The 16,183-nt window shown below is 39.3% G+C and overlaps 1 protein-coding gene across 1 annotated transcript in view; it reads left to right on the top strand.

The window, feature by feature from the left end:
- LOC148505439 (low-density lipoprotein receptor-related protein 2-like) overlaps positions 1-15,492 on the top strand; it is a 77,493-nt gene extending 62,001 nt beyond the window's left edge. Inside the window, exons 27-35 of the mRNA XM_088448388.1 lie at positions 1,109-1,309; positions 3,386-3,920; positions 5,527-5,652; positions 8,051-8,158; positions 9,647-9,883; positions 10,294-10,672; positions 11,237-11,368; positions 14,345-14,382; positions 15,394-15,492. Coding sequence (XP_088304514.1) covers positions 1,109-1,309; positions 3,386-3,920; positions 5,527-5,652; positions 8,051-8,158; positions 9,647-9,883; positions 10,294-10,672; positions 11,237-11,368; positions 14,345-14,381 — 1,755 coding nt within the window. The 3' untranslated portion in view covers position 14,382; positions 15,394-15,492. The remainder of the gene's footprint in view (positions 1-1,108; positions 1,310-3,385; positions 3,921-5,526; positions 5,653-8,050; positions 8,159-9,646; positions 9,884-10,293; positions 10,673-11,236; positions 11,369-14,344; positions 14,383-15,393) is intronic.
- Positions 15,493-16,183: the final 691 nt, after the last annotated feature.

Below are 16,183 nucleotides of genomic sequence, written 5' to 3'. Positions count from 1 at the left end.
AAAAAAGCCGGCAACTGAGATCTCTGAAATTTCTACCACCATGTAGTTTTTCAAATCTTAATGCTGATTTCAGTCTGAGTACTGGGGGATTACTTTTTAGTTTCTTGTATAGACTAACTCCTCCCTTACATGCATCGGAGTGATATTACTGAAGTGATTGAGACAGCTACCAACATGTATTGCTGTATTGAGAGGCATAGATGGGACCAGCGTTTGGAGGGCATGCTGGTTCTTGGAGTGCCATTAGGAGGACTTAGGGGTGACTGCAAGGTAAGCTGGCTCTCAATTCAGGTATATTTGTATGTGCCATTATCATGTGGCCTTATATTGGGCAATTATGTGACCAAAATTGGATATAGTTTTGTGTATGAGTTTGGGGTGCAGTGCCCCTTGGAGTTGGTATGGCTGGGCTGCTCTGGGGTGGCACACTTTAACACTGTATTTAGCACTTTAACACCTTCAAAATATTTTATTTTTAATTATTTTTTGTATGTATATATAATATTATACACTTTTTTTATTTTGTTTTTCTTCGCATTTTAATTACACCTTTCAGCTATGTATCACCCATTAACACATAGTATGAGTTAATAAGAATAAAGCAAAAACGAAAACTTTAGTCTCTCACTGGTGTGTTTCACTGGGGTGGCTGGCCTTCGCCGGCTTTTTTTGGGTTCTGCACCCAGGACTCTGACCAAGTGATAGGGACCTCCGATATCAGAGACTCCATGATGCGGCCTGGAGGCTTAGCCATATCTTTGCAAACATATGCAACTGAGATCTCTGAATGAAATCAGCAATAAGATTTGAAAAACGACATGGTGGTAGATAATTCGGTGTGCTGGGGGATTACTTTTTTTGTTTCTTGTCTTTGATCTACCCAAATGGTTTTTTTTTTTTTTTCTTGGTTTTTTTCTATTGGGGGCTGGTATGTTTCATGATGCCAACAATGGTTCGTTTTTGTGTTTTTTCCAGATCTACCAATGCAACCTGTTAAAATGTAATAGATTTTGCATCTAAAACACAAACACCTGTCTCTTTATACGACAGTTTATATCATTTTTGATAATTCCACTACCTTGCTGATAAGTGCTTAAATGTTTCTTAGGTGATGCATGAGGTTCTGCAACCAAGAATGGACAACCCTTGCCAACTACTAAAGTGTTCACACTTATGCCTTATTGGGCCTGGGTTAAATGGAAGCTGTTGGTGTCCCACAGGACTTTTGCTTTCAAGCAATATGTGGAGTTGTGTTCCTTTTAAGGAATTGTCATTTCTACTATTGGCACTACCAACATCTGTAACACAGGTATGGGAAACCGAAAGCAGACCTATTCTAATATAAAACTGCTAATCCTTTTAAGGTGCCTAAACACTAGACTATGTGCTCACGATGTGATATCGTGAGCGATTTCCCTTGAACTTTCACCAACACTCCGGGGCACAATATGGTGCTAAAGTGTCCAATCTGACCAACGATCTATCGTGCGTCCTTAACAATTTCCAGTGTGTCGTGTACGAGACTGGCAGGTCTTGCCTGCTGTAGTGAAGATATGACTGAAGACCTGCGGGTACGTGCTTCTGCATCCATGTTGTGAGTGGACACTCACGATTTGGACATATTTTACACTATTTGTCCAGATTCGTCAAAATCTGACTAATCGCGTAAAATATCGTCTAGTGTGTAATTGTGTATGCACCTTTTACAGCAATGGTTCTTAACCTTTCTTTTGCCCAGAATTGAGGTTAAATCTAATAATAAATATTGGTATAGATGGATCAGTTTTGAATTGCACACATTGCCTTTTTAGTTACTTGATGTTTTGTCTTGATAGTATATCAGTTATTAATGATTCTGGCTAGATGTAAGGTTAGTTTGTATCCAATTTTTTATTAACTGCATTAATCTGTGCAATCATGGTGTCAGGCCTGGTGGCAGCACCTCCTCTTACTAGGGATCTGTTAGCAGGTACTCTGCTTTATGGAACCACTTAGGCCCCTTTTGATTAGACTTTTTGTATCCATACAGTCAGTGTTTTAGCACTGGGTGTGTGAGCAAGTCCTAGGTAGATGATTAAATGGACAAGGATAATTGAGTAAGTATGTGTAACACTGTACAAGAATTGCACGCAGAGGTGTAGTGAAAGTGAAGTAATGTGTCCAGACAGGGAGAGTATTTGCAAGTATTGGGCAAAAAGACATACTGTTGGACAGTACCTTGTCCTATTAATTACTATTGAAACCAAAGATGGCAACACAGGAATAATATGGGAAAAATAGCCAGTGGGGGCTGCGGGCCGTATCCGGGTGTCGCCCTCTGAAGGGGTGACGCCAAAATGTCAGCTCCTCTGCAGTGACAGGAGCCAGGTGCTGCAGTGTGACATTCTTCTGCAGCACCAGGCTCCTGTCATAGAAGAGGAGCCGACAGTGCAGACTACCTAGTCTCTGGGGGCAGCCCAGATATATCCGGTGATGCTGGGCTGCCCCCTGAGTGATGATGGGGTCCCCCATGAGGCCATGCCCCTTCATTTAGGTGACACCCCCCCCCCCTATTTGGTTGGGCACGCCGCTGGCCCGCGCAGGGTATCCAGAGTGCGCAGCGGCTGTCACCAGCCCCAGTGATGCCTCTGGAAATAGCCTGGTGGCATTTTGTTACTAACCATGAAACAAAGTATAGAGGTAATTATCTAGAATGCATTTATGAATAAGTATGGACAGAGTTGGCTCTGAGTATAGGTGTAGCATCTCTGGAATAATACCAGATTAACCTTGTTAAATGCTTTCAAGATTTAGCCTATTTATCAAATATTTTGGGCATCTCCCCTAAAAACATCTATTTTTGGAGGGTACCTGCAAATATAGGGGATCCCCTGAATGTATGGATGACTTTTGCAAACCTTTTGCTTATGAATCCTTTCGGAGCCCCTGTCACGATGTGATTGTTACACCCGGATGATTTCTTATTGTCACGATTAGTGCCAATAAAATTATAATTATTGGATTTAAAACTCAATAGTTAGTAAATATTCCTGTTTATTGTGCACTTACCTCTGGATATTTGGTCCTTGACTTCTAAGACAGTCTAAGGGGTTTAGCTATCATTTTATTAAGCTCTATAGAATTTATTTTTACTGTATTTTAATGTTAATCTAAGCATACGTTAGACTTGAGATGATTATTAAATCCATGCTAAATAACAATGGACCCTTGTTTGTTTTGATAGTAACAAATTGATTCAGCAGCTCTAGTGACTTGTTTTGTCCTCCATTACTAGAGAGACTTGTGTTCTCCTCTGTACATTTACATGTATGGGAAATTTGTCACTTGCTGATGTAAAAAACAAGATCACACTTCAAAATTGTGAGTAATCTTATTTTCTTTGCAGATCTCCCTGCAAAAAAGAACACTTGACCAAAAGGCACCTACGAAGACTAAAATCGCATCTTTAACCAACATTAATCCTCTTTCATCATTTGACTATATTGTGCAAAATCACTTGCTTGTTTTGGCTGTAAAAAATGGTGAATACATAGCTTCAACTAAAATCAAAGATGACACGAAGGGTTGGAAAAAAGTAATGTATGTTGAGGACAGTGTTATTGCCATTGCTGTGGACTGGATAACTGGAAATATTTTCTGGATTAGCACATCTAAGCCATTCATTCAAGTGGCTACTTTAAATGGCTTGTATAAAACTGTAGTGATAAACGATTTGCTTCAGCCATTCTGCATTGCAGTCTACCCATCGACTGGCATAATGTGCTATTTTGATGCTGGATTACAGAGTCAAAAGAACAGCGGGAAGATGGAATGTGCAGAAATGGATGGCACAGAGAGGAGAGTTCTGTGGAGAAAGAGCAAAATGGTGACAGGATTAACTTTTGCAGACTCTGGTTCTCGACTTTATTGGGCTGATAGAGGTAAAATATTTAATGATTTGCTTTCTCTAGGCCTTCAGTTGTTTCCCAATACAATCTGATCTTTTTCTCAAATCTAATTTTGAGTCTTATTTTTAGAAAATGTAACTAGATTACTATGGTACAGATGTGTCCGCATACACACTGGCTTCAGTCATACCAAACAGCCCAGGTCTGGGTGACTCTGCTACGCTGAGCAACTTTTCAGCTCATAACTACTTATTCGCACAAATAAAACTGGAAGCAATAAAACTACATTGCGCTGATCAATTTGATATGCGACATTTGTACAACTACAGTATGTGCGAATGAGTCTGAATCTGTATACACAGTGCTACGATGCAGTGGCCAATTCACAAGTATCCTCGAATTTCTATGTTGTAACCTTAATTGTTGCACCAACAAATGTAACGTTTCTTTTTTTTTTTTTTGTAAAAAACCTTTTCTCCACAAAAATATTAATGCAAACTGGAATTTTCACTGCAATCTGTTTAAAATTGGTTGGGTATGAAATACCGGCAGTGACTCTGGATGCCTACTGTCAAAATGCAGATAGCGGCATCCCGATGCTCTGTATCCTGACAGAGGTCAGGTAATTATATTATCCCACCTCCCTTCACCTCCTAACCCTCCTTTCTTGCACCATAACTCTCCCCGTTAGTGTCTAAACCCAATCCCCATTGATGCCTAACCCCCCCCTCCCCACCACCACTGTGTTGCCTAAACCTAACACTCTGCCCCTGCAGCTATCAGCTAAGACGCCCGGTGTACCTTTTGATCGGGATGGAGACTGTTGAGATTCTGGCATCGGGATTTAGATGGGTGTCGGGACTCAGTATTTGTACTGTAGGTACAAGGCGCGAGATCTAATAATTGTATTAGAAGGACAGAGATGAGGGTGTAAATGTGGACATACCTCTGAAAACTATTTATGAAGGCTTATTAAAATCTGTACATATTGGTCCTCATAAAGCTGTTCACAGCAGATCTCTATCTACTGGACCCACAACACAGCAAGCCTCAAAATTGTATAGTGCTGCAATATGCCCAAATGCATCAAGCTCTGGAATGTGTAACTTTCCGGAGCTTGTGCTTTATATATGGTTTTGCTTATTGAAGTCTATGGGCTTCTTACTGCAAAATGGCCCAGAGAGGGATTTAAAGGATCCCTTCCTGATGGTGGCCAATAGCCCATGCACATTACTTCATACTGGCCATAAACTCTGCAGTAAAGGGACAGCTCCGCAATACTCAGCTGTCCCAGCAAAGCCTTTACTTTCGAGAGGAGGATTATACATGGCGGCAGATGTTCCTGCAGGTAAGTAGGTGAAGATGTCCGTTATTGATTGCATTATAAATGCAATAATTAATACTTCTCTCATGGGGCAGCTGTATCCAATCATAGAAGCTGCTTGTTTGCTATGGGCAACTTCTCCAATTTATCACTCTAAGGTATGATGCATCTCCCCATAGTAAGAAAATACATGTAGCAGTGTTTTTTGTAACATTTAAGCTTTTAAATTTATAGACAGACTGTCCATACATTAAAAATATGATGTTCTAATGTTGGAATCCTAATTGGTACTACAGTTTTCTAATTTCATTGCAGCATATGGCACAATTGAGTCAGTTTTGGTGGATGGGTCAAATTATAAAGTGATACGGAGTGGACTGCATGGCCTGAACTTATTCACTACAGGAAATGATGTATTATTCTGGACAATGTTTGCTGATGGTAGGTTTTTTTAAGATATTAAGATTTATATACATTTTGCCTAAAAATTATTTTAAAAAATAACAGTAAGGCTTTGCTATCTTTTAGTTGTATACATATACAATTGGTCTACTTCTAATAATATATAGATTATCCATTAGAATCTTATGGTTCACCTGCTAACAATTGGAGTTTAAATAGGTCAACTTGATACAGTAGGTCTATAGTGCCTACTTAAGAAAAGGTGGTAGGATTTGGGGCACCCTCAAGTGTTTGAACTGCCGGCACTATAGTTGGGTACACAACATACAACCCAGTGATGATGCACTGTAACGATACATCTTGAACGCACCATACTCACTGCATAATCTGGTGTTTGATGGCGTGATTGGTGTTACATGCTGCATGTACGTAACTGCAACGTGTCATTCATTGCATCCTGCAATCTACCGTGCAGAACGGGTTACAGGATGCGATGAACAACTGATCAGGTGTAAACTCTATGTGATGTGTACAATATTTTGTTCCAATCCATGTCTGAACGTTCGTTCGTGCAGTACATTTGTATAGTGTGTACCCGGCTTTAGAGGGCAGGCAGCAGTGCTTTGTGCATGCAGGGTGATCCCTAAAGAGAGCATCTATTTGCATGCCTCGTGTATAAACACAATGTGCTCACATAATTTAGGAGCTAATTCTGAGATGGGAGTAAAGCAAAAGAAAAGTAACTTTGTATCTGGAACAAACCATGTTGCAGTTCATAGGGGTTCAAATACATTTATTTACCTTTTTTTTGCATGTGGAGTAAATATTGGCTACTGTTGCATGTAGCCCACACATGCTGGATGGCTTTATTTTTACACTAATTTAATATTTGAATTTGGACCTGCCCCTCTCAAATCTAGTTCTCTGTACATTTTTTTATCTGCCCCACCTGCTCACAATCAGCATAAGCCCCATAATGAGGTATATTATAAAATGCTCAGTCTTTCTTGCTCCATATTTCCAATTGCCCATGTTGGGGATCAAAAGTGAAAAACGGCTGTAGAAAAGATAGTTATGAGCCTCATGTAGAATTGGACATAAATGTACTTCATTTTCCCCACAACTTGTTCCACTACTTAATATTTTTGCCCTGGTGACTCGGATACATTTTCCATTTACGACTCCTTGTGCCAAGGGGGCCAGAACAGGGAGACATAGACATGGCTGAAGTACAGGAAGGGCATTTTGACTACATGCATGCCAATATGCTAGCAAATGGAAGCAAATATGCCTGTTTAGAGTTGAATAGCTTGCGGGTATTTGACCCCCTGGGGCCAGCTGCAGGCTGTATGTGATTAGTTGAATGCATCTTAAAATGTAATTAAGCTAATATTTGGAAACTCGTGCAGCTTTGCTGTTGTAACAGGATAACTGTGCTGAATACTCAGTGTGGCCTTTAAAATAGAAAGGGAAATCTAACCAACAGTATCAGAAGCCCCTCTCAAAGTTGAAATTTTAGATCGGTTAGACTCCATACAACTTAACAGATAAAAAAAATTATATGTGTGTATATAGAGATGGATGGATAGAGCTATCAATAATTTATTTTATTTTTTTAAGTTATATTATAGCTATATACACTTTCTGGCGGTTTCCAGTAATGTGGATAAGTTATGTACTGTTTGTCTATCTTCAGCGCTGACAGCGTAGCCACACCTTCCGTCAAGGTCTTACATCATCTGCTCCTCTTATTTTCTAGGGATGGGTGGTGCAGTTTGCTGGCTATGCTGAGTTGGTTGCTTCTGCTCTATATGGAAACTGCATAGGACAGTGTGAATTATAATTTTGGGATGAATATTACATTTCCACCGAGATTCCGAGACTAAACTTGCTTTCAACTCTGCATAAGGCTGTGTGTTAATTTGTAATTTAGGTATCTTCCACTTGGAGGCAGTGGATGGCTTGTGTACATTGCAGAATTAAATTTTCCAGTCTGTTAAAGATTAGCAACTTTATTCTGCAGTATCTTTCATGGACACTTTTTGAAATTCTGAGATTTAATTTTGTTCTTTGTGCAGTACTTCAACCTACTAATGCAAACTCAAAATAACTGTCTTTGTAAATACAAGAGTATATTTAGAAGTGGCCATAAAATGTAACTATTTGCTTATATGTGAAAGGATAGTGCCACTCATTTTTTACCTGTCAATTGTTAATGTTCTGTCGGGAACGTTCCCCAGAACCGTGGGGTAAAGGTTGGCGAGTGTGCGGCTGGGTTTTTTTATTTCCTCCAAAATTTATCTTAAATGTCTACATTTTTAGACCTAAATGAGTGGGGAGATGCCAGGTAGCACTCCTGTTGTGTAGGTTTTAAGCAAATTCTGCCATGTATTTTTTTTTTTTATCCATTGTCCATTTTATAATTTTTGTTTCTTAGGCAAAACAAAAGTTTGGTTCAGCAGAGTGGGTACACGAGAGAATAATTTTTTTGAAATGGACCAAAAGGTGGTAGATCTAAAAGTGTACAGTAGCCTGACTCAGCAAGGTAAGAGCCACGCAGACCCCAAAGAAAGTATTGATCTTCTGGGTATTGTGACCACTATCAATTTGTAAAATTGTTTCATGGTTGAGTTTACAAAAAGGTCCACAGGGGTCAAACTTTATCTTGTGGAATTGATGCAGAGTAAGGCAAAACACAACTGCAAATATAACTGTAATGACTCAAAATTAATCTATTAAAGTCCTTGGATGAATAACCCCATAATTTCTTCTACTAATTTTAGCTACAGTTTAAATGTCTTGCAAGATGCTTCCACTAAATGTTTAATTTGTTTGTGAATTTGTTATCCCCATTTTCTGTTGTGAGGAATTCCTTCTTCTTATTCCCGGAAAGAACCACTTATGTGCAGGCTTTCCTTAGTATAAAAAATTGATTGGATAAATCTGTTTCACTTAAAATGTATAGACATATCAGGTAATTACTTCTAAAATACTCCCTAAAGCAGAGGTTCCCAAACGCGGTCCTCAAGGCACCACAATAGTTCAGGTTTTAGAGATATTCATGGTTGAGCACAGGGGGTTAAATCAAATTGGCTGAGGTTCTAATTAAGTCACCTGTGCTCAAGCATGGATATTCTTAAAAACCTGAACTGGTGGGGTGCTTTGAGGACAGACTGCTCTAAAGTAATACTGGCTTTTCTAGAGCCTTAGATAATTTCACCCTTTCTTCCTCTTATAGAGGGTACTTGCCTCTGAAAGTCCTATACCCTTATAGTGAAATATGATACAGTATATAATTTACCAGGTCACAGCCCAGTTTACAATTTCATCCAACCTGCTCTGTTAAAAAAAAAAAAAACAAAACTCAGAATTCTATTGTTTTTTTTTCTCCTTTATAGTTTGTGTAATTAAACCTTCAGTATTCTTTGTGACAGATTTTTGTAATCTCTGCTAATTTGAATATCTTTTGACATCTACTTGGTCTATACCATTCTCTTTGGAGTGGATCAAATAGTAAAATTCATAGTCTCTGTAGCTCCATTTACAAAATGTCTTATTGAAACAATAGCTGTGTTTATTGTAGCGCTCATTCACAATTTACAGTATTGATGGGTTAGGATGTGTTTTTTTTTTGTTTGTTTTTTGTTTGTTTTTTCTTCCCTTTTATTTCTTGCTTGTGGGTGGAGTGTTTTTTTTTTTTTTTTTTTTTTGTGAAGTGGGTTTTCCTAGTAGCTGAATGAGTGTCAAACTCTAGTATATTCAGTTTAGTATAAATTGGTGTTTTATACTCCAAGAATAGATACATGTCTAACATGTGAAACTCCAATTTCACTTCCAAGAATTGTGGAGTTGAGCAGTGAGTAAAAGCAATGATGTAACTTCAATGATGATGCAGTCTACTTTATTCTGCAAAACTGGTTCTGAGATTTGTATTTGCCTATAGTAATAGAGCATAGGTTGTATGAGCCAAAAGTGCAAATTCTGAATTCAGTAGCAATTCTATGCCAAGTTTTTGTTATTTCTAACCTAACAGGCAGCAATGGATGTTCAAGAAATAATGGTGGTTGTAGCCAGATTTGTCTGCCAAACTTCACGAGCCGTACCTGCCGTTGTTCATCTACTCATCGTCTGGTGAATAGTACTCTGTGTCTTGAGGAGTTGCACTGCCCCAAAGGTTCTCAGATCTGCAAAGATGGTTTAAAATGTGTTGTTCTCAACAAAATATGTGATCACCAAGCAGACTGTTTAGATGGTTCTGATGAGAGAAACTGTAAGTTATATACATTTTTTTTATATATTCTAAATGATGCAGGCACCTTAGAAAATCAGAAATATTCCTTTTTGATTTTCTAGAAACTGCTAGATTTTAATGTTTTCTGCTAGTGGTATTTTGGAAACTTTTTGTACCAGTAACCATTCACACGTAAGATAAATGGGTATTTATGATGCCTTCCATCAATTCCACTGTATGTGGTTTTGCTGCACAAAATTTGCCATGTTGGTACTGGGCAATGCTGAAAACCTGGTAATGGAAGCCTGCTCTGACTCCTGAATAATGTTCTGATTAAACAGTTATGTTGCCTGGAGTATCAGCACAGGACTATGTTCAGCCTTGTACAATATATCGAAATACTGTTTCCAGTTATACCTCCACTTTAACTTTACATCTCTTTATTTTAGGCAAGTACAGGATTGAAGGAAAGGGTAGGAAGGATGCCCTGACAGCCAAACCTAATACGCCTGGGAACATGCGTCCTCCAAGTAGCACTTTCTCTGTAGATTTTGAAAACACAGAATCTAACCAGACAAATGAAGATTTTGGAAGAAACATGGAGTCAAGGCCTTGTAATAGCGAGACCTGTAACATGAGGGGAACATGTGTGGTTGAAAACGATGTTGTGAAATGTCGATGCGCCCTAGGTTACGCTGGAGACTTTTGTGAAGAGGGCTTAAAACCACTTGCTGTGCCCCTCACGCTTGGCACTATTGCAGTTCTTTTTGTATTTGTGATAGCAGCGGGAGTCTTTGTCTTTATTTCACGCAGAAGAGCTTTGGAAAGGTTGGCAGTACAATTATCCGCTTTCTTTTGTTGCTCTGTATTGTAGACAATTGAGTTAAGGGTTTGTCCTGGTTTTTTATATCCTTTTTTTATTTTACATACAGAAGTGAAAGTGAGATGTTTAAAATATGTTGATGGCTAAGATGTTGTGTGACTCATGCTGGTGTATACTACAGCAGGGAATAGATTATTCACATTAATACAGTAGATCAATTTCTTTACCTATTAAAGTGACAACTGTAGGGTAGATAAGATACTATCTGATTTAGTTTAATACTGCTCTGTTGTACAACCTATATCAGGGGTTCTCAACCCTCAAGTTTTCCCAGCAGGTCATGTTTTGAGGAATTCTGTCTGTGGAAGCAGGTGGGATAACTACTGACCCAGCAAAATATATTAACTCTCCTGTGCATAATTAAAGAAATCCACAAAACATGACTAGTTGGTGGTACTTGAAGACTGAAGTTACAAACCACTAACTGAGATCATTTCCTTGCCTGTAGTATTAGCTATGTTCATGCAATACTACATTAATACAAAACATCCTTGTTTTCTGTCATACAGGACCTATAGTTCAGCGTCTTCAAGGACTCTAACTAGGCAGACTGCTAAAGACATGGAGCCACTGGAAGCAGAGAACATGGAGTTCTCGGAAACCTTTTTTAATGATGCATTTGATACTGAAGGCACCAACAGGTATCACAAACGTTATCCAAGTACACATTGAAAGTATCACATACAATTGGTAGATACTTTACATGTAGCAATTATACATACATACTAATAAAATATTTTTGATAAAAAGGTCCTCATCTACTTTAACCACTTGCCTGTCATGGTCACATCAGATGCGATCACGCCAGACTGGGCTTTAACACACATGGCCGCATCTAGTTTAACCACTTGCCTTTAAAATGAGAGGTCATAATCATGGGAGATTTTAATCTACCTGATATAAACTGGGAGGTGTCTGTGGCAAGTTCCATTAGATGTAGGGACATCCTGAATTCATTGCAGGGAGCCTCCCTCCAGCAATTGGTGAGGGAGCCCACTCGGAAAGACGCAATATTACACTTAATACTTACAAATGGAAACAATATCTGATGTAAAAGTGGGTGAAAACCTGGGATCCAGTGATCGAGCAGTATGGTTCAGAATAAAGACAGATACTGACTTACCCCATACAAAAACAAAGGTGTTAGATTTTAGGAAGGCTGATTTTGCAGGGATGGGAAGATGTTTAAGCGAATCTTTGGCAGAGTGGAGGAACTTGTGAGGTGGGAAAATTAAAAAGTGCAATATTAAAGGCAACAGACCTTTTTTGTATCAATAGGGTTCGTAAAACCACATGGAAAAGGAAGCCAGTGTGGTTTGGGAAAGAGGTAGCAAGTATTTTGAAAGCAAAAAGGATGGCCTTTAGGAAATACAAGCAGACGCAAAATAATGAAGACAAAGTGGTGTATCTTGTAAAACAAAAGGAGGCTAAGAAAGTAATCAGATGTGCAAAAGCTGAGGAGAAAATGGCAGTCAGTGGGTAAAGGGGGCAAAACTTTTTTAAGTATATAAGCGAAAGGAGAAAAACAAAAGTTGGAATAAAAAGACTAAAGACAGAAAGAGGGAGTCTTGTTGAGGGAGACAATGTAATAGCTGATCATCTTAATTTTTGTTCAGTATTCACTACTGAGAGAGAGGGCAAGGGGCCACAGTTAAGTTGCAGGTGTAATCAGAAAAATGAGATAGGAACAAGCACATTTACAGAGGAGAAGATCCTAACAGAACTCTCAAAACTGAAAGTGGATAAATCAATGGGGCCAGATGGGATACATCCAAGGATACTAAATGAGCTTAAAGGGGTGCTGGTAACACCATTAACAGAATTATTCAACCAGTCACTAGCTACAGGAGTAATTCCAGAGGAATTACTTGCTTCCAAAAGTGGAAGCAAGGAAGAGGCAAGCAACTACTGACCAGTGAGCCTTACATCAGTAGTAGGGAACTTGATGCAAACACTCTTAAAAGAAAGAGTCGTGGATTATCTCAAATCCAACAATTTGCCGGATCCCAAACAGCATGGATTTACTGGGGGGAGATCATGTCAAACAAATCTTATTGACTTTTTTGACTGGGTGACTAAGGAATGGATAAAGGGGGGGGGGGGCATAGATATAGCTTATCTAGACTTTAGTAAGGCTTTTGACACTGTTCCACATCGCAGACTGTATCCAATCCCATGCCTTCCAGTTTATTTAACACAGATAGTTGAATGGATAAGATCATGGCTGCAGGATAGGAAAGTTGTAGTAAACAGAGTGCAGTCTCAAGAGGGAATTGTTACCAGTGGAGTACCTCAGGGATCTGTACTTGGACCAGTGCTTTTTAATATCTTTATTTGTAACATTGCAAATGGTATTGAAGGGAAACTATGCCTTTTTGCAGATGACACAAAGGTATGCAACAGGGTAGAAACACCAGGAGGGGTAAAACAAATGATTGATGATCTAGGTAGACTAGAGGAATGGTCAAGAACGTGGCAACTACAGTTTAATGCCAAAAATGCAAGATCATGCACTTGGGTCTCAAAAATCCAAAGGCTAAATATAGTATTAATGGCACTATACTGGAAACTACTGAAGAGGAAAGGGATCTAGGAATCACTATTTCAGGTGACTTAAAGACAAGCAAACATTGTAACAAAGCAATGAGGAAGGCAAGTCAGACGCTTGGTTGCATAGGGAGAGAGGAATCAGTAGCAGAAAGCAAGAAGTGATACCACTGTATAGGTCATTGGTACGTCCTCATCTTGAATACTGTGTTCAATTCTGGAGGCCATATCTCCAGAAGGATATTAATACATTAGAGACTACAAAGAAGGGCAACTAAAATGGTGCAAGGTCTTACACCACAAAACGTACCAGAAAAGACTAAAAGATCTTTAATATGTATAGTTTGGAGCAGAGTAGGGATAGGGGGCACATGATAGAAACATTCAAATATATAAAGGGTTTTAACAAGGTAAAGGAAGGAGACATTCTTCAAAGAAAGATAAGTATTAGAACAAGAGGACATGTTCTGAAACTGGAGGGTGGAAGGTTCAGGGGAAATTTGAGGAAAAATTACATCACAGAAAGGGTAGTGGACAAGTGGGATAGCCTCCCATCAGAGGTGGTAGAGGCTAAGACAGTAGAGCAATTTAAACATGCATGGGATAGACATAAAGATATCCTTCAGAAGAAGTAGGGATCAATAAGGGTTGAGGTACTATGTTTAAAAATGGGGCAGACTAGATGGGCCAAGTGGTTCTTATCTGTCGTCTAGGCGGCTGCTATCCATGCCCCTCGCTCCATCCCACCACCAAACAGGTTTTTTAAAAACCATAAACTCATTTTTCTTAAACGTCCTCAAAATGGTGTTTTTTTTTTTTTTTGTTGTTTTTTTATCACATTATATAATAGCTATTTAAATGTGACTTTACATTTTTGTTAAAAACAAATTATATTTAATCAGGTTTAAATGGATCTTATTTACATAATTTGCAAATAAAAAAATTTGGGGGACCTTTTTTGAAAAAAAATAAGTGGTTAAAAACTTAAAATTATGCACCACTTACCTTAACACGACTATACAATTATAAAGGTGAGTGATCTGACGTTTTTTTTTTTTTTTTTTTTTCAGGACCACACTTGAAACGTGTGCTGAAGACCCTAAGTAAGGTCAGTTTTGAATTTAAATATGTCTTTCTAACACTTTGCTTGATAGTAAACAATGTTCTTGGTTCTCATTCCTAAATTATAAGCATCCATATTAAAGTTATATAAATATAAATGCTGTGTTGCGTGGTGAAACACAATTATGATACGATTAGCCTGAATCAGCCAGTGAATTACCATTTTCAGGGTTAATGCAGTAATCTTAAATTTTAGTGCATACAATCTTAGATTGGATCTACTGACTGTTTTATTGGGGAGGCAATCGGGAAGCCAACTGCCTAAATACCGGCAGCCAGCTTCCCGACTGTCTTATCCCGGCAAGGGTGAAATGGCGGGTGTCTAGATGTAGACACCCGCATTTCCCCGACGCCGGGAAACCGGCGCCCGGCATCACAATCCTAGTGATGCCGAGCGCCACGTGCGGACAGCCGCGGGGGGGGGAGGGTTAGGGTTAGGCACCCCCCCGGGGGACTTAGGTTTAGGCAGCGGGGAAGGGGGTGGTTAGGGTTAGGCACTTGGGGGGGGGGGGGGGGGGGGGGGGGGGTGGGGGGTAGGAGGGGGGGGGGGGCGGGGGGGGGGGGGGGGGGGGGGGGGGTATCCACGATCGGGATTTCCAGCGCTGTCGGCTTCCGCTGCGTCGCACTCTGCTCCTGTCGGGCTGCCGCTGACGGGATTCGAACCGCCGATTTCATGCCAATTCCGTTTTATTGATGTAAATCATATTAATTTACTGGACTTGTCTGTTCATCTGCTAACATTGTGTGTTCATGCACTGGTCATTTCTGGGGTTTGAAAAATTTGTTACAATGTTACAACCGAAAACAATCTCTAAGCCAAAAAATTTATTTTAAAAGTATACATAGTAATGATGGCACATGACCAAAATAGTTATATTGTAACTTTTGCATACACCATCTTAAATATGCGAATTTTCTTAACCGTTCATTCACTGTGCGATTCACCCTAGTGTATTGGATATACTTTTCTAAATTGTATATTTTCTTTCCTTCACAGGAGCTGGGAACTCCACTAACGCTGCATTGTATAATGGCAAATGTGATCCTATAAATATACAAATTAAAAATTAATAAAAAAAACTTTCATATGTAATTGCAGGGTTTATTATATTGACTTCTGTGGAAACATTGTGGCACACTAGATCATGCAGTTCAGAGGAGAGGCCTAGCCTTGATTACTTGGTATCATTTATATAGTGTCTTATGTGAACAATTATATATTCTCTGCTCAGCACTAGGTAGTAAGTCCCTGCCAATTGGAACTTAGGCTAAACACACACTTTGGTCCATTTTTTTTTTTTTGTCAGGAGTTAATTAACCTACTGGCATGTTTGGACTGTATGAGGAAACCTGAGCAACACAGAATATAGAAACTCCACAAAAGTAGGGCCTAGGACCAAGCTGAACACATGACCCTAGTGCTGTGGGGTAGAACAGATGTATATAAGCTATATGCAGTTGTTACACTCAGTGTTTTTGGAGCTATCTCCATAGGGCTGAAGTCTGTTGCTCTTATTATTTTATCAACACTCAGATTATCTTTACAAAATGAATCTATTTATTAGTCACTGCTCTCATTCAGCCTTCACCTTTTGCAACACTTCGCTTCAGACTGTGGGATTGTTCTGATTCCTCAGACCTCAATCACTTAGGGCTTCAACCCTCATTTTCCCCTCTTTAGTACAGCTCTTAAACTTTCTCTCTAACTGAGCTTGCGCCCCCTTTTCATGGGTTATTCTCCTGTCTGCATATAAAGGCTCTTTGCCCTTTCTTTGTGTATTATTTCA

Source organism: Taudactylus pleione, unplaced genomic scaffold (genome assembly GCF_031769625.1).
Source record: "Taudactylus pleione unplaced genomic scaffold, aTauple2 ptg000454l, whole genome shotgun sequence".
Classification (NCBI taxonomy): Eukaryota; Metazoa; Chordata; class Amphibia; order Anura; family Myobatrachidae; genus Taudactylus; species Taudactylus pleione.
Note: the sequence above shows the minus strand (reverse complement) of the source record. Positions and strands in the feature narration are given on the sequence as shown.